General features: G+C 39.2%; 3 protein-coding genes across 3 annotated transcripts; 2 read left to right on the top strand and 1 right to left on the bottom strand.

Annotated features, from left to right (window-relative positions):
- The first annotated feature begins 6,454 nt into the window (after nt 1-6,454).
- RhoGAP54D (Rho GTPase activating protein at 54D) lies at nt 6,455-10,537 on the top strand. Its single transcript, XM_065231106.1, has 6 exons — nt 6,455-7,031; nt 7,099-7,274; nt 7,333-8,282; nt 8,428-9,414; nt 9,764-10,092; nt 10,155-10,537. The coding sequence occupies exons 1-6, from the start codon at nt 6,898-6,900 to the stop codon at nt 10,429-10,431; spliced, it is 2,853 nt and encodes a 950-aa protein (XP_065087178.1). The 5' UTR covers nt 6,455-6,897; the 3' UTR covers nt 10,432-10,537.
- Nucleotides 10,538-10,751: 214 nt separating this feature from the next.
- LSm1 (U6 snRNA-associated Sm-like protein LSm1) lies at nt 10,752-11,375 on the bottom strand. Its single transcript, XM_065231107.1, has 3 exons — nt 11,292-11,375; nt 11,042-11,226; nt 10,752-10,974 (listed from the first exon to the last, which is right to left on the bottom strand). The coding sequence occupies exons 1-3, from the start codon at nt 11,338-11,340 to the stop codon at nt 10,804-10,806; spliced, it is 405 nt and encodes a 134-aa protein (XP_065087179.1). The 5' UTR covers nt 11,341-11,375; the 3' UTR covers nt 10,752-10,803.
- A 3,412-nt stretch (nt 11,376-14,787) lies between these two features.
- On the top strand, nt 14,788-19,617 carry botv (exostosin like glycosyltransferase 3). The gene is made up of 3 exons (XM_065231105.1): nt 14,788-15,220; nt 15,281-17,866; nt 18,966-19,617. The coding sequence occupies exons 1-3, from the start codon at nt 15,071-15,073 to the stop codon at nt 19,068-19,070; spliced, it is 2,841 nt and encodes a 946-aa protein (XP_065087177.1). The 5' UTR covers nt 14,788-15,070; the 3' UTR covers nt 19,071-19,617.

Genomic DNA, 19,617 nt, shown 5'->3' with positions numbered 1-19,617 from the left:
TACCGATAATGGTTATAAATTGTTTATAATCCCTCCTTAACTTTAACTGAAATGGTTTTGGAACCTTACATGAACGTTTGTGTGATAAAGTTTTAACCTTATGTGTTATGGTTTTTTTGAAGCGGACCTTACAAATAATGGGTTGTTAAGAACCATTACCATTCCAAATTCTTGTTTTCTCCATACATTTTCGGAAAGAGAACTATATTAGAACGTTTTTATTTATGGTTTGAGAACATTAATGGTTATGGTTATGGTAGTCAGTAAGGTCCATTAATGGTTTTGTATTATCACTCAACTTTACGTGAAATATATCGTGAATTGGTAATCAGTAATTTACAGGCAACCAATTCGCGATATATTCCACATAAAGTTGATCGATGTTACAAAACCATTCATGGACCTTACTGGTTACCATAACATGAGGGATGCTAATATGTTAATTTTTACGAATGTAATTGGACTTATTTAAAATAGTTCCAAAATTGATAAAATTTTGGATTTCGATTGCATTTTTGATGCAGATTACGAATATGCATTTACATCAATACCCATAAAGAACACAATTATTCTGAAAATTAACTGATTTTGGTTAAATTATTCGTATTCAACATTATAAAGAAGGAGCTTAAACATGAAATCTCGCAAAACATTTGAAAAGGGCCTATCCTCGTTGATCGATTCTCTTCATCGACTTTCTCTTTGGTTTACCACGGGAACATAAACGAATATCTCGCTAAGTTCGCAGCACAGTTCGACAGAAGATGATGTTAGCTTGCGCCTGAAACAACACGCTCAATGGGAAACTCATTTGCAGTCGAGTTATTCACGAAAGATAAAATTGATGAAGAGAATTGATCAACAATGATAGGCCCTTTTCTCGTGTTGTGCGAGATATTCTTGAAAATATCATCAAAACTCGCTTTTTCTTTTCGTGCTTTATTTCGTTTCGTGCTTTTGAAATGGTGATTGCGATTCAAGCTAAACGGAATTAGAGATACTATTGATGAATCTACGTTACGGTCGGCCAGCAGATGGAAATGATGTGAAAATGATAATGACGTTTGGCTAGCTGTCAAATCGTATGGAATATTTTTAGTACATCATCACTTTTGGGGGGGTTAACGGCGCCGGTGGTGTAGTGGTAAGCGTGATTACCTCTCACCCCAGCAGGCCTGGGTTCAATCCCAGTCGGCGCCGCCGGGATGTTCTGAGGCACAACATCTCTGATCACGCCTTCCTTCGGATGGGAAGTAAAGCCGTTGGTCCCCGGTTCATGAGTTGATGGGTCGATAGGTAGGGTCCAGGTGTGGGAGCTGCCTTCCTGGCACGTCGGTAGCATTGGTGCTCAGCACGGAAAACAAGATCGACGGAAAAAACAAACCAAAGGAAAAAAAAAAAAAATCACTTTTGGGGTTTTAGATTTCAAACCTAGGTGTCGCATGCACTGGTGCAGTTTTGCGTAGATTCATCAATTGATGAATTTACGCAAAAGTAAAACTGGCCATGCGACACCTAGTTTTCAGATTTGCAATTACAAAACTGATGATGTACTAAAAACATTCCATACGATTTGACAGGTAGCAAAACGTCATTATCATTTTCACATTATTTCCATCTGCTGGTCGACCGTAACGTAGATTCATCAATAATGTAGCCAAACGAACTGTCAGTTAGTGTAGCCAAATGAGCATGACAACATCATGGTGTCATGCTCGTTCCGATTTATTTCGCGGACAACCGAAGAAGGAAATATTGTGTGTGGCAGGATAATTTCTCAAAAAGGAATTATACCACCTGTTTTCTGTTTATGGCCGTACGACTGCGCCCATTGATTTAACACACGGCGGCTCTTTATCCAGGATTCACTCCTCAAGCCGCTGCCATAAAATACTATCAAAGTTACACACCTGTGTATAATCCTTATGGGCGGGGTTGCATCGCGCTTATGAGCGGTGCGCTTCGACCGTCACCAAATGAGACTATAACATAAGCGCGACAATATAAAGCAAACCATTTCTCGATTTATTGTTGCAAAGATTTGCTTTGCACTTCATTTTGAACTTTTGCGCAAAACAAAACAAAACTGCACAACGAAGAGCTCTATGATCGCATGAACTTTTTTCATGAATACCACCCGAAAAAAAAAAAATACGGTGGATGGTTAGGAGAGGTTGTTGATGAGTGGGAGGGGGGGGGGGGGGGTTAGGAAAGGTTGTTGATGAGTGGGGGAAGGTTTAGGAGAGGTTGTTGAGGAGGGGGGAGAGATTGATGTGAAGGGGGGAGGGGGAGAGGTTGTTGTGAAAGGGGGAGGGGGTTTACATCATTACTTTTCCTCATTGTGGTCTCGCCGTGATCCACCTTTAGCCGCTGATGTGGTCCTGCTTACTGCAGGACCAAGTGCCACGCCGTCCGAAGCGACAATGAGCAAACGCATGACAGCAGCGCTGTTTTATATTTTTTCAGGTTCAGGATTTCCCGCCGTTTTTTATGAATGGGGCGGAGCAAAAAGTTTCTTTTGCGCAGAATATGTAAAAAAGGATGGACTTTGGATGTTGGTAATTCATCCAGTGTATGTCTCCTATTAAGCAATTTTTTTTTTGTGAAAATGTTGGCTCTGCATGTAAAAAATTAATTGTTCATACATCATTAGGGTTTGCTTAAAATTTATTTCCCGAAAAAAAAAATGATCGTCAAAGTCCATGTCTTTTTCGGGTTATTGTTAAGGGGGAGGGGGAGGGGTTGTTAAGCGGGAGGGGGTTTTACATGCACGTTTTTTCAAGTCTCATTCCTCATTGTGGTGGACACGCCATGATCCACCTTTAGCCCCTGACCTAGTCCTGCTTGATGCAGGACCTAGTGCCACGCCGTCCGAAGCGGTAATGAGCAGAGGCATGAGAGCAGCGCTGATTTATATCTTTTCAGGTTCAAGCAGAATGATGTGCAACCAAGTGGTATTCGTTTATGATGACTGGGTTTGGGAAAAAGGCTTATTTCATGAAATCAGTGATAAAATTATCATTTGTACAGTTTCAAAAGTTTAATTACAAAAAAATTGGAAAATTACATTTTAACAGATTTGTAATGTAATATCCTATCGATTGGCGTATTTGGATTTTAATTTCATCTATAAATGACAAAGTAACAAGCGTTCAAAACCTAACACTCCTTCACCCAAGGGGTAGGTCACTCCGCACACCAAATTTGGGTCATCTTTCTTGTCAGTGTGCCGCAAGTATGTCGATTGTGCCGGTCATAGAGCAAGCTGCGATTGTTTGTAAAATACCCATCCCGGCAACCCGGTATTTCTGACACCTTGAATGTTTTGGTTTGAAATCGTAAGGATACATCGGATTGAGGATGACGCGGGAAGTGGCGGGTGTATGAACTTTCGGTGTTTTGTGATCCATAGGGAAATAAAAGTCCTGTATTTTAGTGTTTTATAATGCCCTCAAAGGCAGACCAGAAATGTAGCCTTTCGGCCGGAAGGAGTTGGAACCGGTGGGGAGCATTGTTAGAGACAGACAATAGAGGGTGATGAATAGACTTCTTTAGTTTGTTTTGTGTGATTTGCAGCATTATTTGAATTAAGAGTACTAATGAGGTCTGATTAACTGCCTCTTCCTCTTGAGTCCACTCTAGAACTTACATTTCGTATTTAGATTTATAAGTGAACTGCTGGTCTGAGTTCCTCTGGTATATTCAATTAGAAGATGTTCCTGAACATTAGACTGATGCAAAATTTGACTTTTTTGCTCCACAGTGCTTAAATGGTTTCAAATCGGATCCTGATTAGCCTCCCAAAGTTACAACTCATTTGGTTAGAAACAGACTTCGCACAAGCAATTTGAAGTTTTCATGTAAATTACTATGGGAAATCTCAACTTTTTGTTCATTTCCTTCTAGTCTTTTTCCATATTGACCTGCGAACCAGTTCGATAGTCATTCTTATAGAAAATTGTCTCAGCTACAACTTTGCTCAAGATTATTTCTATGTAAAACGAGACAGGAAAAAGTTATTAATTATTTAAGAGATTGGTAAACTTATGACATGATCAAGCAGCTGCTCTGTAGGTAACACTGTATTTTGCAGTGTGACATAGTAGCCTTGATTTTTGTGTCCTATTCAACGCCCCAGAAACACCAATGTTGCCTGCTGAGCAGTTGATTGAGCATGATCATAAGACATCAGCGCATTGAACCATTGATAACTTTCTATCCTTGCATTTAATCAAAAAATAGTCTTGTAGCTGGGAAAATTTCCTACAAGTACAGTTGAAAGTTTTTGAAGCAGACCGATATGGTGAATTGTTAGATAGACATGAACAAAAATCTTGATTTTACCATAGTAATTCCCATACAAACTTCAAATGGTTTGTGCCATCTCAGTTTCTCACCAAATGGGTTCAAATTTTGAGAAGTTAGTCAGGATCCGGTTTGGAATCGTTTAAGTATTGTGGAGCGAAAATTTCAAATTTTGCATCACTCTACTGAACATACTGTCAAACAGCACAACATGTTCTGAACAACTTCAATGACAGTTGTCCAGAAGTGCTCCCATTTTATTTACAACAATCTAATGCCTACGAGATTGTGCCGGATGTATGCCGAAAATGTGCCGATGGATGTGCCCAAGCTGTGTAGAATATAATTCCGGCACAATGTGCTGAGTGACTTACCCCTTGCCTTCACCACACATATTTTTTGAATTGCACCCCAGTATAGTCGACAAAGGCGTAGTTCTACGTCAAAAAAATTGTTGTTACATTAAATATTGTTGTGGGTTACTTCATGAACAATAAAAATAAATCTAATTGAAGCATGCAGACTATGAGAGGGTCAGCAACACTGCCAATATAATCAAGATGGGCGCTGCTCGTATGGCTCTGGCTTTGAGAGTTCGTTTGGCTCAAAACCAGCCAGTCCGCGTCCGCTCATCTCTTATCCTAGACCCTCTTTAAAGCTGGGTTAAGATGGTTCAACCCAACAAACAATTTGTACTGATTAAAGGCTGAATAAGCCATTTTTTAGCTGAAGACGCATATTTTTGGTTGAATAAGCTCTTATGCTGCTTCCAATGTTTGTTGGGAATTCAGCGTTCAACTCAATTGAACTGCGAAATGAACGTCCAGAAATCTGACCGATATCGGACTTGCTCTATTCGTTGCCAAGTCAATTGAACGCCTGCGACCAGATCGGTTTGAGTTGAATTCAACTCACCTGCCTCATCTAAATCCCGCTTAATGCAGACCTTTTCCGTGCAGTCAATAATCATACAATATAATAATAAAAAATTCCACCACTTGAAGATGTCAGGAAGGAACTCTCAGGTGGAAGCATATTTCATGGGCTATTCTCTCCAGTAGAATGCATGCATTAACTTATCAACGACGCTCAACCACCAAGGAGACGTGACCTAGAGTGATCGAGTGCAGGGGAGTTGGCCTCCATTTCTCACAAGTTCCGGATCGAATCTCAATCCATAACCAGTAAAAAAAGGACTCACCCGTAACAGACATACCACCCCCTTCCCTTCCCGGGGTGATGTTTTATTTTTTCGATTTATTTTTAAAGTCGATAAAGTAGATCTGTCAAGCTAACACATACACTCTAAAGTACACTGTTATTTGTTATTTTTTTTAATCAATAAATTCACCAACCAACATTAAAATAACAATAATATATAATGTTATTGAAAAAAAATTATATGGGGAAATCACGAAAATTTCATTGTTAAGATACTTAACAACCCCCCTTTTTTATTGTAAATTTTCCATTTACCATGAAATTTACTGTTTTGTACAACATAAATCAAGGTAAATTTATTGTAGACGTAACAATATAAATAATTGTTTAGACAATAATTTTCGTCTTATTGTTACATTGTTTTTTAATGTATTTTTGTTGTTATTTTTTTTTCGGGCAGTTAGATCCTTTATTTTTCATGGTTGCCAAAACAACTTTTTGTGCCACCGCTTATCTATGAAATCTACACGGAGATGAAAAACTACCCAAAATTAGATACTTTTCCATGAATTCCCGGGTTCAGCCCAATAACCCAAATTTGAATAAATCGCATATCGTAGGTTTCATTCTACACCAGCAAAAAATACTTACTCTTAGTATATTCACCCAAAATTAAGTTTAATTCACGTAAATTTTAGAATATGCAATTTACTCAAAAGTAACTTTTTGGGCTGAACTATATCGTTGGGTCGAATCTCTTATTCCTCTTTTGACAACAATAATGAGTGCAAGTGAGAGGCTCAACTCAAAATTAAGTAAAAAGAACTCAAATTTTGGTTAGTATGTTTTCTCCGTGATAGTATCTATAATCGGAATCCCCGCAAAAATAAAAGTGATGCTAAAGCAGTTTTGTTTTCAAAACCTAAAAGGCCTATTCAAGTGACAGTTCAAGTGCAGCGCTGCACAAAAAATGTCGGTTTAGGTTTGTGGCAGGTACAAATAAACCGCACTTTTCGGATTCGTTTCGTTCGTTACTAATTTTCTAAACTGCTTTTATTTTGATAATATTAACATTTCTAATGTTGTTCTAATATAGAATTGAAGCATAAGCTATTGTTAATTACCGATGCTTGAAAAATGTATCCCTGATTCAGTGATTATAAACAATACAGGTCTTCCGTTTTGTCGTTAAACCGTTTAAAAAATGTTGAAGCGAAATTGTAAAGATTTAAATTGATTCAGAGTGTTATAAGTATAAAGTTATTTATTTAAACATTGTACGCCCATCACAAAACATTGCTATCGGTGAATTTTGATGATGTTTAGAATTTTTCCCAGAATGAGGGTTTGGCTTTCATGATAATCCATCCTAGTTATAGTGAATAATACGGTTCTCTCATATTGTGCAAAAGAAAGCCATCTGCAATTGAGATGTGTGACTCAACGGAGTCAATCCGATTGGATCAGGAGATATCTAATCGATTGCAAAATGAACACCCAGAGCAGTTTATTACGCTAGTCAGGATGCACTTATCGTTCGAGCTGGATTTGAACACGGATACAGAGTAAGTAGTAAATTGAATTTGTTTTTTTTTTATATAATATAGATTGATTGTGATACTTGTTTTCAAGGAATGACCCCACTAGTGTCGAAAAGGTGAAGGTAAAGAAATGGAAAGGTTTTCATAAAAAGGCCAGGGGATGCACGTCAACGAAATCGAACTCGCCGGATACAGCCAAGACCGTTCTCACTAAACAAAATATACGGGATGTTATGCAGCTGATTGATTTTCTTGTACAGGAGAAAAGTAAAGGATTGATTTGTTAAATGTTAACATATTGATGATAAGGTTTGTTTCATTGCAGATATATCGCAGGAAGGCATTTTTCGGAAAACAGGTTCTTTGCAGCGGCAGAATGAATTGAAAAATGCTCTTATCCATGGAATTCCAATAAATCTAGAGAAAGGCGACTATACGGCACATGACTGCGCTAGCCTTCTAAAAAGTTTTTTGGCAGATCTCTCGGAACCTCTTCTTACAGAGCACTACTATCCAGCTTACTGCCAAGTGGCAGATTTTTGTCATTCCAAGGATTCAGCAGTCTTCCGTGAGGAACGTTTACTGCATACCATTCAAATGCTAGTACTCCTACTCCCGAGGGAGAATAATCGGCTATTGGAATCTATAATAGACATGTTGTATAGAACCGTTCAACACGAACCGACGAATAAGATGTCTGCGGATAACCTAGCTACTTTATTCACGCCTCACTTGATCTGCCCGCGGAAACTGTCTCCGGAGGCTTTACATGTCACCGCGCAGCAAATGTGTAGTATTATCAGTTTCATGATCAAGACTGGACCCCGATTGTTTCATATTCCGCCAAAACTAGCAACCGACATTCGAGCGTATTTTGTCGAGCGAAAACGACGAAAGACCATGTCGCCGGAACACATACTTAACGAATCGGTAACATCGGACTCAGTAGCTAACACAGTTTACACTTTTGTTGACCGTGAGAAAACGGCAGAAGCTCACGTAATGAATTCAACCGACACAGCATTGGCTCAGCTGTATGCGCACATCCAAAGTCTTCCGGAATCTTCTAAAAAGAAGAAACTTATCAAACAGTTTAACCGGGAAAACGGTCACGGAACTCCGCTGCAAGTGCTAATGCTAAGAGAGAAAAATTCTGTTGGTTCAAGCGCAAAGGTAGCCAAGTCGATTGGCGATTCAATCAAACGACACATTTTCCACAAAAATCTGATATCCAAAACACCGAAACGAAATAGTCACACTCCAGTGAGTTTACAGGTTGGTTCATTTCATTTTTGACGTGCATACCCATTAACATTATTCTTTTATTTGCATGCATGGCATCCATAATCATTATCACTAACGCATCGCCATCTGAAAATCATGCTTTCATATGTCTCGATTGAACATGATAAACATTCAGACTCCAAATGGAACAATTCCTCACATTCCCAAGCAACGAGTGTTGTTTCAGAGTCCATTGTCGACGGCAACTGATTCTCCCGGCTTGTTAGGAAAACGTTCCTCCACCACATCAACTTCATCTTCGTCGTCTTCGGAAGGTGCAGCGTCAAGCTCATGTTCACTGTCACCTGCATTATCGTCTATGCTCAAAAGGAGCAACAGTTCTAGCACTTCCACCGAATCTTATCGGAGCGAAACCAAACGAACGGTAGAATTTGTTGCGATAGCCGAAAGTGAAGATTATGACGATTCAGGGGTTAAAAGATTTCGATTGAATTCAGACGACGAACCTCCACCACCGGAAGACGATGAGGATTTTGTGGAACAGGAAGACGATGACATAGGTGAAGAAGAAGAAGACAGTCACGAGTTACGAGATGAAGGAAGAACGTTTAGCGATAATGATGAAGATCGATACTGTTCGCCTAGAGCAGCTGGAGGCCTGAGTGATAGCCGATCAAAATTTAAATCGGAGCCAAATTTGAGTACAATTGTGCACGAAGAACATCACCGCGATCATCAAACGAACAAGGAGAAGAAACTGTCTTTTCTGAAAAGTAAGCTGATCAAGGGCGTCTCAATGGGTAGCCTAAGATTACCGTTCGGGCAGGATTATCGATCTGGTAAAAAGTCGTCTTCGACTTCCCTGTTAAAGTGTTGTTTTGAAGACAATCTGAGGAGTGCGAAGAAATCGTTAGATGGCTGTTCGACAGGGTCGATGGCATCTCCCGACTATCGACTCATGGGTATATCGCCGCTTCTTTGCAAAGCCAAGACGTTCATCAACGAAGGATACGAGCAGACGAATATGATGAACGAGAACAATGCGAATTTGGAGGCCAACGCTTGGAATGTGGGATATCTGACGAGCGTACCAGCGCTTAGCGGCAGGAACTCCATGTCACCGATCACAAAGTCGACCCAACGGATGCCGAAATCGATGCAGGTTCGTATTATGTACTAAAGTGTTGTGTTTAAGGTCATGTAAGGTAAGAATGCATTTCGGGAGGTGCAGAATTTTTGAACAAATTGTAGATTTTATAAGATCACATTTTCCAACAGGTGGTGAAGTGATAAATTTTGCCCATATTTTCAATAAGGGCTACAATTCCAAAATTTTAAGTAGATAGATTTACCGCAATATTACACTAAGATATTGTAAATATTCCTCATCAAATATTTATCATGACTGCTCAACATCGCATGGCTTCTTCTTCAAACTAAATCAAACTACTGATGTTGCTTCCGAATCCTTAATTATATCGCTTACAACAACCATTTATGCCCATCCATAGGAATCGATCATGACACCACGCTCTCGCAAGCCGGTAATGCTAATGGCCGGAATGAATGCCACAGATCACCAACATGCAACCTTCATCAGCCAAACGAGTTTCTCTAGTTTACGAGAGGAAGATGAAGAGGATACTGCAGAAGCACAATTGGATTCATATTTTAAAGTCGAAGATAATCTTAAAATCATACCTCAGTTGACCGATATTCCAATCGGCACGGATAGCGGTTTGGATCAAAATTCTGGTATTGGTGAATCTTCGATTGCTGGCTGTGTGACTGGACCAGTAGGTACGAATGAAGAAGGAAGTTCTCTGACTAGTACATTCAGGTACGGGTCATTTTTAAAGTAGGTTTGCATCACAGTTAAAGTGTTTCTTTATCTTATTTTAGAAACTACCTGTTGAGCCGTAGTGTGATGACGGATAGTCCAGCTGATTTATCGTTTTTCAGTCAACCAGACGATTTTGATTCCAACGCCGATCTGGAGGAATTGAGTGAATCAAAAATGAGCGATTCGCTTTTATTTTGTATGAATGGAAATAGACCTACGGATGACGATTTCGAGGAGACGCTCGCCAATGCACAAACTGGTGGTAACGAGAGCATTGGTAAAGAAGGCAGCACTTTACCAGAAGAACGGGAACAACTTGACGAAACTTCCCTCTGATGAGCCGTCGGTTGCTTGATGGAGAATGCTTAACACTATTTTTGCTTATTTTTTAGCAGTTAATCAAATTTATAAATATAATATCGTTTTATTATATCGATCAGCTGCTGAGTTTTCTTTTAATAGAAAGCAATTCCGGAATATGCCAGTTAAAATTTCTGATTATTGTCAACAGCATAAAGTTTGAATTTGACTGAGTTGGTGTAGTGTTCTTTCGATTGCATAAAGCTGACTCGATTGTTATTCAAATTGTTTAGATTATATTCAAAATTAAAAAAAAAAGATACGAAAAGCCATAAACTTGTAAAGCTTTTGCAATTCAGCTTACGTTATATGGTATGCAATAAAACGGATCCCAACATTTCGCTTATTCTAAAACTCATCTTGTGTCAGCTCCGAGTTCATATTCAAACCTCGTTCTTTCAGGGCTTTCGATATCAATCGATGTTTCTCCTGTTTGGCTTCCTGCTCCCGTCGTTGGGCATCCAAAATATCATCAACCGATATCTCCTTCAGCGGAAGGTTGTTTTCCTTCTCCCGATCCTGAAAAAAAAGATCCAAATTAGCAACGATTGAAACCATTTCGGAGCTAAGTTTTAAATCGACATACAATTTCTCCCAAAAGGACGACGTTCTCCCCTCGGATGATAAATACGCCTCGCTGAATGTCTCCATACTCATTGCCAACATGTATCCGCTCTATGGTACGGTGCAGTACGAGATTGGCAAACTGGTCAACGCTTCTTAGGTACCCGATCAAGGTGCGACCATCACGAAGCAGGACCATCAATTTCTCTGACGGAAAGTATGCGGGGTAATTCAACTAAATATTATAAAAGAAGAACAACAACGGTACTCACTGTCTACTTCATCTAGGAGATGTGCAGTTCCAAACAGAGGATTTTCCATTACGCTGTTAACTAAAAAATATGTTCGTTGAATATTATTTATTTACAGTTCACACAATGCACCCGGAGAAAACAAAAACTTCGACAACATTTTTGGCACTTCAAAATGTCAATTTCAAACCGAAAAGGTTTTTTCACACCCACCGAAAAATAGAAAACTTTCAACACAGAGAAAAAAAATACCCTAAATTTAACTTTTTACTTAATTTTGGGTAGAGTTTTGCATCCTACTCTCACTTTTTGTTGTTGTCAAAAACGGAAAGAGAGATTCGACTTTCTCATGACTATCGTTCAAAAAGCTACTAGTGAGTATATGAGATATTCTCAAATTTGAGTCAATTGAACTTAATTTTGGTTAGAAAATACTCACGAGTAAGTAATTATTTTTGCCGTAGTCATATGTAAACTACTATAAGCGGTTTACTGAAAATTAGCTTATTGAACGTAACATGGGAGATGAGTGAAAAGAACTTAATTTTTGGTAGTTTTACGGTTCCGTGAAGGGTATAACTACGCACAGTAAAAATTTTTTGTATAATATACACAGAAACAAAATCCATTTACAAAAAAACTATATTGATTGTTTAAATTAAACAGGCCCTTTGCAGAAATGAAGTTCATTACATTTTACTATTTTTTCTATCAATACTACTATGCCGTTTGAGTAAGCATAGTAGTTTTGACAGAATGGTAGTAAATTTGTTTATATTTATAGTCAAATTTACTGCAATCACGGTATTTTGAACGGTATTAAGCGTACACTAATAAAAATTCATTGATTATTTTTATGTGTCCCTCACATGAATTTTTGCAGTGTGATAAACAAATGATATATATGTGTCGGACACATAGTTCTTATGCGTAGACATAAAATTCATGTGTAACCACACATACTATTCATTTGACTCATAAATTTCATGTGTACTTCTGAGTGGATTCTGTTTATGTGTGGACACATGATAATCATGTAGAATTTAACATGGAAATTGGCCAATAAAAATGTGTCGAATTTTATGAGTGTAGTTATACTGAAAATAAGTGTTTTCTGCAAAATAGTACTCCTAACTATGGTCTTTGTTTCAGTGTAGGGAGCTGCACAGTCGGGCTACCGGAGGCAGTGACAAATCTAAATCTCAATTCTAGATGCTCAAAAAATCTCACACTAGCGAATACATCTTCGATAAATCTTCTTTCATTTCTCATATCTACTTGCATCGCGCTTAATATTTTTGCTGTAATTCTTCAGAATCTTCATAAATCTTCATTCTATTGTATTCTAATTGACTAGCCAGAAATTAAATAGTATTTTTGACCATTAACTGTAGTTGATATTATCGGCTGATAGTAACTGTTATAATGGTTGCGGAATGCAACTGATGACACAAACCATTTCGTTCGATTGCATAAAACCAAACTTGTAGTTAAATCGAATGCACCGCACCGACAGTTTTTTGCTGATAATCAGAGCTGGTAAAACAGCATAGTATAAACGACTCTTCCATAGTAAAAATTTACAAATTCAAATTCACAAACCCCTAGTAAAATTGAAAGCATGTTTAGTTAAAAATACCATGCAATGTGAAATGCGACTGCATAGTACCTTTGACTACATTTGTGCTTTTTGTCAAAACACAATGTAGTCCGCAAAAAACGTACGTGCGTTGCATTTATTTTATACCCCCAATCGAGCCCCCAATATAGTAGTTTCTACTGTATTATTTCTTTCCGTGTATTATCAGCCCAGTGGCAGGCGCGTACACGCTTATTCTGGTCAACTCAAAATTGAGTCGAATTTACTCCTCTCAGCGGCAAGCATGGCTACTCAAAATTGAGTAGCCTTATGTTGACTCACTTTTGAGTAAACTACGTTCTCACGTAGACTGAGTCAAATCCACTCGCCGGTATTTTCAGTTGCGGGGAGGGTTTTTGTTTTGATTTTTATTCAAGGAAATGGAAATTACTTGCTCCGAATTCATTCTACCGGAGCAAAAAACGGTTCAACACCGTTTCCCTAAGCAATTCGTACTTACCTGAAGGCATTTCAGCCGGTTTTGAGTAACATTTTCTATGAGGTTTCCTCCGATATGACTGGCATTTTTTCCAAGTCCAGGATTTTGCTGACTCGAGTGGCTTTTACTCAGTTTGACATATCTCGTTTACTCAATTTTTGACAACTCGATACATCGGATGAAAGTGAGTACGATCGACTCATCTGGTGAGTAAGCAGAAGTTAGCGTGTAGGCAACGTGTTATACCGTGACAGCGGGCCCAGCACAGCAAAATAAATTATTTGAGCCCGGGACATGCTGCCTACACGGTGTTTCGTGAAAACCCATTAATGGGTAAAAAATACCCATTTTCAAACCATGTATGCAGCTGTCAAAAAATGGGGGAATTTTGAAATCATAAAATGGGTGAAAAAATACCCATTTAAAGAATCAGTTCACGGTTGAATAATGGGTATATTTTCTACTTCGAAATTTTATCGTCTCATTTCCGTCACCGGCTCATTGGGAATGCAAACCTCGATGCAAACAGTTACTGTCCGCAGCAACGATCTCCGGAAAATTTTAGAATCCAAAACGTTGGAGAGGCTTACGGATAAGTCAATACAATGGATAATTTGTATTATAATGTTTTGTGAAAAATTTGAGCGGAACACCTGCATTTATTTTCAATGTTTTAAAAACATTTTTACATCAACGAGTGCTTGCATCCTCCATTTGTAAAAATGGGTATTTTTCACCCATTTTAAGGTAAACACAATATAAGAAAATGGGTGAAAAAACACCCATTTATTGACAGACCACCCATTTACCCATTTATGAGTAAACCATAGTTTACCCATTAAATGAGGAGGGGCACTTTTAGCGGAAATGGGTATTTTTAACCCATTAATGGGTTTTCGCGAAACACCGTGATACTGTCAAAAGCTGCTGTTGGTATAGGCCTTGTCACTGGCCTGGTTATTATTCACTGACTACCTTGACTACGGTAAAAATAGTATTGTAAATTGTATTGTTTCAAACAGTTAAAATGATAATCTGTCGAACTTTAACTTCGATTTCCTCAAAATGGTTGACATGTTATTGCGCATTTCACACCATACTGGACTAATAAGCGCGTTTCCACTTATTAAAAAGTGTGATTAAAGTGCGAGCTTCCGTCTAATCGTCTTGGTGTCTTCGGTGCACTTATTTCTTATGATGCAAGCAATACGTGTTCCGAAGACACCAAAACGATTTGACGCAAAGGTACACTTTTATCACACTTTTTTGCATTTATGGGGCAGTCCAGTTTCAGATGCAATCAGCAATACATTGGTCCTTTTGAAAAATAACGCTAGAATTATCATAGAATCGAAAATAAATCTGTAGCACTGGTTGAACGTCAAAAAATCGAAATGAAAAAAATGATCGATGTTTATTGTCAAATGTAATGTAAACAATACGCAGCACTGATTATTTGTATAATATTCATATTAATTTTTAATGTTTTTACAAAATTGAGTGTGATTTTCCGCCGAAATTGTCACAAATGTGTAAATGTGGGTTATAATATTGTTTGTGGAAAGTTTTTGATGGGAATAAGACCATCTGATAGTGTATTTTACCCACTTGAATCGGTGTACCCCACGGGGCTTCGTCGTGTAAGAATAATTGATTTTTTGCGTGTGCTTCAAACAAGCTATATACCTAATAGGTAATATGAATCTGTGAAGGATCTCAGTTATGACGAGTTACGAATCGCTGGTTGGAACTAGCACCACTTCCGGTGGCCCATGCCATTGGTTGAAACACATGAAGCTTTATCGTATTGGAATCATCATTGCAGCGTTTCTCCTATCGGCGACGTTTGTGTTCTACTATCTGTTGTTGAATGTAAGTCATTTTGATAGACTGTAGTGTTCGTTAAAAGTATAGGGTGTTGATCTCTTCCAGGATGAATCTAACGTTCCGAGTAATGACATTCATCGATCACGATCGCAACTGGAGGCATTCGAAGAGGTTAGTCCGCTCAAGGCTGCTGATCTGAAGCTAAGAATAGACGAGATGCTGCGGATAAAAGGAACAGTATCTTTGGAGCTACGGGATCTAGAAGCTCGACGACAAAAACTTCAGTCCGATATTGGACTCTATAATCAGAAAATCGATGAATTGAAGCAAGAGCTAGCCCGGCAGCAAACCGAGCTCGAAAGGTTAAAGATCTCGGTAGAACAGGCTCAAGTCGCACAGCGTGAAGCAGTACTTCGCAACACGCCTGAGTTAGCCTTGCCGAAGGCCTTGTTCTCACTTTCTGTGCCAGAACTTAATCGACCCATTCCGCAAGTGCTGGTGCGAGAATGCAAGATGAGTACGTGCTTTGACCATTCACGGTGCAGTCTGACCTCCGGGTTTCCTGTCTATTTATACGACCCGGACGTGAATACTGTCGTTAGTCCAGGGTTTGATATTGATGGGTTTTTGAGAACGACTATTAAACAGACGCTGGGGTACAATGCACATCTGACGGATGATCCAAAGAAAGCGTGTGTTTTCCTTGTACTAGTAGGTGAGGCTCTTCCAGAGCAGGAAATGATCCGTAATAATCGTTACGGAGTAACTAATCTGGAAAATGGAAAGCATGTTGCAGAGTCTAGCTTGAACGCGACGAAATTGAAACAATTAGCTTATTGGGGAGGAGATGGTCGGAATCATGTGTTGCTGAACTTTGCTCGTCGTGATTTGAGTATCGGGACCGGAAATGTCTTCCGGAATTCTGATACGGGACGAGCGATGTTGGTACAGTCCAGTTTCGAAGAAGGGCAGTTCCGGAAAGGTTTTGACCTGATAGTGCCACCTATTCTAGGTCCACCGGGTGGAGATGTGTGGCAAGAATGTAGCGCCATGTTACCTGCCAGGAGAAAATATCTGTTGAGCTTCCAAGGAGAAATGAACGTACAAAATCAATCGAACTTGAATCATGTGGATGACGAAGCCGAAACTGTTGATGATTTTATTTTAGAACATTTGAAAGAGATGTCCTCCGGGCATACCCAAGATAGGTTTTTATTGCAATTTGAATGTATTCCTGCAACGGAACAACGTAATCCTTCTAGTGTTAGGGATTGGTCTCTTTGTGGAACAGACAATTCACGAAAGTCCGTATTGAAAGATGCGACATTCACTCTGCTATTGGCTCCCGGAGGAAACAGTATTAGTTCAACGCTATTCCTGGCACGGTTGTATGAAGCTCTACGGGCCGGAGCGATCCCAGTAATTCTTGGTGGGGATCAAATGGAACTGCCTTATGCTGAAACTATTGAATGGCGAAGGGCAACAGTATCGCTCCCGAAGGCTAGAATAACTGAACTACACTTTTTGCTTCGAGCTATTTCTGATGCAGACCTGCTCAGCATGCGTCGACAAGGGCGACTAATTTGGGAAAGATATTTGAGTTCAGTACAGGCTACAGTCGATACCATCATAGCTAGCTTGAGGGACCGTCTTGGTATTCCACCAAAGTCAGTTCCGCCGGTGGTTGCTCACAGTGTGTTCAATTCAACTTTCATTCCTCTCAAATCCGACCCAGTGCTGGACACGGAAGCGGAAGAATCTCTTGGACCGATTGAACCACCTTATCCAAGTCCTGCTTTCCGACGAAATTACACCGCTCTTCTGATACAATCTCGTGAAGCCTGGAATGATTGGGCAGATCCGTTCGCGTTGTATCCGCAGCTTCCATTCGATCCTGTACTACCATCCGATGCGAAATTTATCGGATCTCATATGGGTTTCCGTCCAATTGGAAAAGGAGCAGGAGGCGCTGGAAAGGAATTCGGTGAAGCACTTGGCGGAAATCATCCTCGGGAACAGTTTACCATTGTAATACTCACATACGAGCGTGAACAAGTGTTGATGGATTCTCTCAGCCGGCTATACGGTTTACCCTACTTACACAAAGTCATCGTCGTATGGAACTCCCCAAAACCACCCTTGGAAGACCTTCGGTGGCCGGATATCGGCGTACCGGTTCACGTAGTGCGGGCACCACGTAACTCATTGAATAACCGGTTCCTTCCTTACGATGCAATTGAAACGGAAGCGGTTCTTTCAGTTGATGATGACGCCCATTTGAGGCACGATGAGATATTGTTCGGTTTTCGCGTTTGGCGTGAGCACAGAGATCGTGTCGTAGGATTTCCTGGGCGTTTCCACGCGTGGGATACCAACACGCCAAATGCGTGGAACTATAATTCCAACTACAGTTGCGAGCTAAGCATGGTGCTAACTGGAGCAGCGTTCATTCACAAATACTACACATATCTGTATACGTACACACTGCCGCAAGCAATACGGGACAAAGTTGACGAGTACATGAACTGCGAAGATATCGCGATGAACTTCCTGGTATCGCATGTGACGCGGAAACCACCAGTAAAGGTGACATCGCGATGGACATTCCGCTGCCCTGGATGTCCGGTTTCACTCAGTGAGGACGATACTCACTTCCAGGAGCGGCACAAATGTATCAACTTCTTTACGAAGGTAAGTTGTAGCTGCTTGCTGGTGACTGGATGGAAGCTTTTAGTCTTGTGCCTCCTTGTTTGTGTTACATATTGTGGAGACGCTTGGTTATTTACAATGTTAGTGCTTACCTCATTTTTCTCATTAAAACTTATTTATGCCTATAGGGTGGCCAGCGAACCGGGAAAACCGGAAAATAACCGGAAATTTGAAAACTCACCGGCAAAAACCCGGGAATCCGACGGTAAATCTGGGAAGAATCAATTAGGGTGTAAAAAAAACTGATGATGTACCTATTGTTTGGCACCAACTTATATCTCTGAGGCATGAAGATTTCCACTTATGTGTCCACTTTTAGAAATGGTTTAATATTAATCTATTCAAAAATTAAAAGCCCTTTTTGTTTGTCCATAAATACCATGGAATTTTTGTTGGTATAATCATGGGATTTTCCTTAATCTCACTAGAAAATACCCTTGGCAATCTTCTCGTACCGAACTTATCTTCGTAATTCCCTTTTAATTTCACTTGGAAGCCCCCATAGAAATTCTTTAATACTATCCTGAAAATGCAATTCCTTGAAAATATTCTCAAAATTTTAATGAAATTTCTCCTCAGGAATCGTGGTATCTGAAGACCAGAATTGAAAACTTTCCTCAGAAATTTTCCTGAGTCTTTTTATAAATATCTTGGAATTCTCGTCCATATTCTGTTGGAATTATTCTTAAAAATCACCTGGACATAAAGTATGATTGTACTTGCTTGCCATAAAAAAATTGTACAAGCAACGAAAGCATTTAAATAATAACTGTGGAAGTGCATCTTGAGAGCACGCAATAAGCTAAAAATGCGAAGAAGAAGACGTTTGCTTTTTGGAACCTTTGCCGTTTTGAATGGCAAGGTTGTTAATGTATTTAAAACGGTAAATAGTGCACTCAACCGTAGGAGCCTTTGCATGCATGTATATCCTAATTAGAGACATTTATCAGTTTTCCTGAAAGCCTCCTTAATAAAGTTAAATAATAATAATAATAATAATTTATCAGTTTCTAAATTTTTTCTAATGGTTTAAATTTAGCTTACACGTTCCAATTTTAATCACATTAATCTCTTCCGACAGGTATTTGGCTACACGCCGCTACTCAACACCCAGTACAGAGCCGACTCCATCCTGTTTAAGACGCGAATACCCCACGACAAGCAGAAATGTTTTAAATTTATCTAAGATAAGGACAAACTATTATCCCGCTCTTTTAAATACACCATCACAAACCAAGCGGCCATTCGGAGGGTGGAGATACACTATCTCCTTAATAACATGCACGCGTTTACATCATACCAAAAACAAATCTTAGAGCTATGCACGGACAGAACTCCACTTAAACCAAATCGCAGGAAATAGAAAGTTTTTAAATGGCAGTTTTTAATCGAAAAATTATAAGTAGACGCTTGTACTCGTATACTCTGTGTTGTATTAATTAAGTTCCGCTTAAAGGCAGCTTGTGACATTTTACAAGACTTTTAATTAAAAATATAGTTTAATAAAATTGTACAACCGTAAAATACATTTCAATATTCTCATTTTAGCTCTTCTCTACTACGTCCAGTGCCACATTAGGTTAACTTCAAGCCTAGGTTCTTGTTCTAATCAGAATAATGTGTTAGGTTGTTTTAAAAAATGTAGTCATAATAATTATCGCCTGTATTATTCGAAGACAACGCTTTGTACTAGCCGTTTATGAAAAACGATGTAATAAATCAAATGTCATTTG

Source organism: Ochlerotatus camptorhynchus, unplaced genomic scaffold, assembly GCF_037179485.1.
Source record: "Ochlerotatus camptorhynchus isolate MF236.1 unplaced genomic scaffold, CSIRO-AGI_Acam_v1.1 ptg000342l, whole genome shotgun sequence".
In the NCBI taxonomy this organism is placed as follows: Eukaryota; Metazoa; Arthropoda; class Insecta; order Diptera; family Culicidae; genus Ochlerotatus; species Ochlerotatus camptorhynchus.
The sequence above is the reverse complement of the archived record's forward strand: the minus strand, read 5'-3'. Positions and strand labels throughout refer to the sequence as shown.

What these genes read in the sequence shown, in the direction of transcription:
- RhoGAP54D (XM_065231106.1), top strand. Translation starts at nt 6,898, where the DNA reads ATGTGTGACTCAACGGAGTCAATCCGATTGGATCAGGAGATATCTAAT. An exon ending in ACACTCCAGTGAGTTTACAG is followed by an intron (nt 8,283 to 8,427) that starts GTTGGTTCATTT and finishes ATAAACATTCAG; the next exon opens with ACTCCAAATGGAACAATTCC. An exon ending in GGATGCCGAAATCGATGCAG is followed by an intron (nt 9,415 to 9,763) that starts GTTCGTATTATG and finishes GCCCATCCATAG; the next exon opens with GAATCGATCATGACACCACG.
- LSm1 (XM_065231107.1), bottom strand. Translation starts at nt 11,340, where the DNA reads ATGGAAAATCCTCTGTTTGGAACTGCACATCTCCTAGATGAAGTAGAC. An exon ending in TCTCCTAGATGAAGTAGACA is followed by an intron (nt 11,227 to 11,291) that starts GTGAGTACCGTT and finishes ACTTTCCGTCAG; the next exon opens with AGAAATTGATGGTCCTGCTT. An exon ending in TCGTCCTTTTGGGAGAAATT is followed by an intron (nt 10,975 to 11,041) that starts GTATGTCGATTT and finishes CTTTTTTTTCAG; the next exon opens with GATCGGGAGAAGGAAAACAA.
- botv (XM_065231105.1), top strand. Translation starts at nt 15,071, where the DNA reads ATGACGAGTTACGAATCGCTGGTTGGAACTAGCACCACTTCCGGTGGC. An exon ending in TCTACTATCTGTTGTTGAAT is followed by an intron (nt 15,221 to 15,280) that starts GTAAGTCATTTT and finishes GATCTCTTCCAG; the next exon opens with GATGAATCTAACGTTCCGAG. An exon ending in GTATCAACTTCTTTACGAAG is followed by an intron (nt 17,867 to 18,965) that starts GTAAGTTGTAGC and finishes CTCTTCCGACAG; the next exon opens with GTATTTGGCTACACGCCGCT.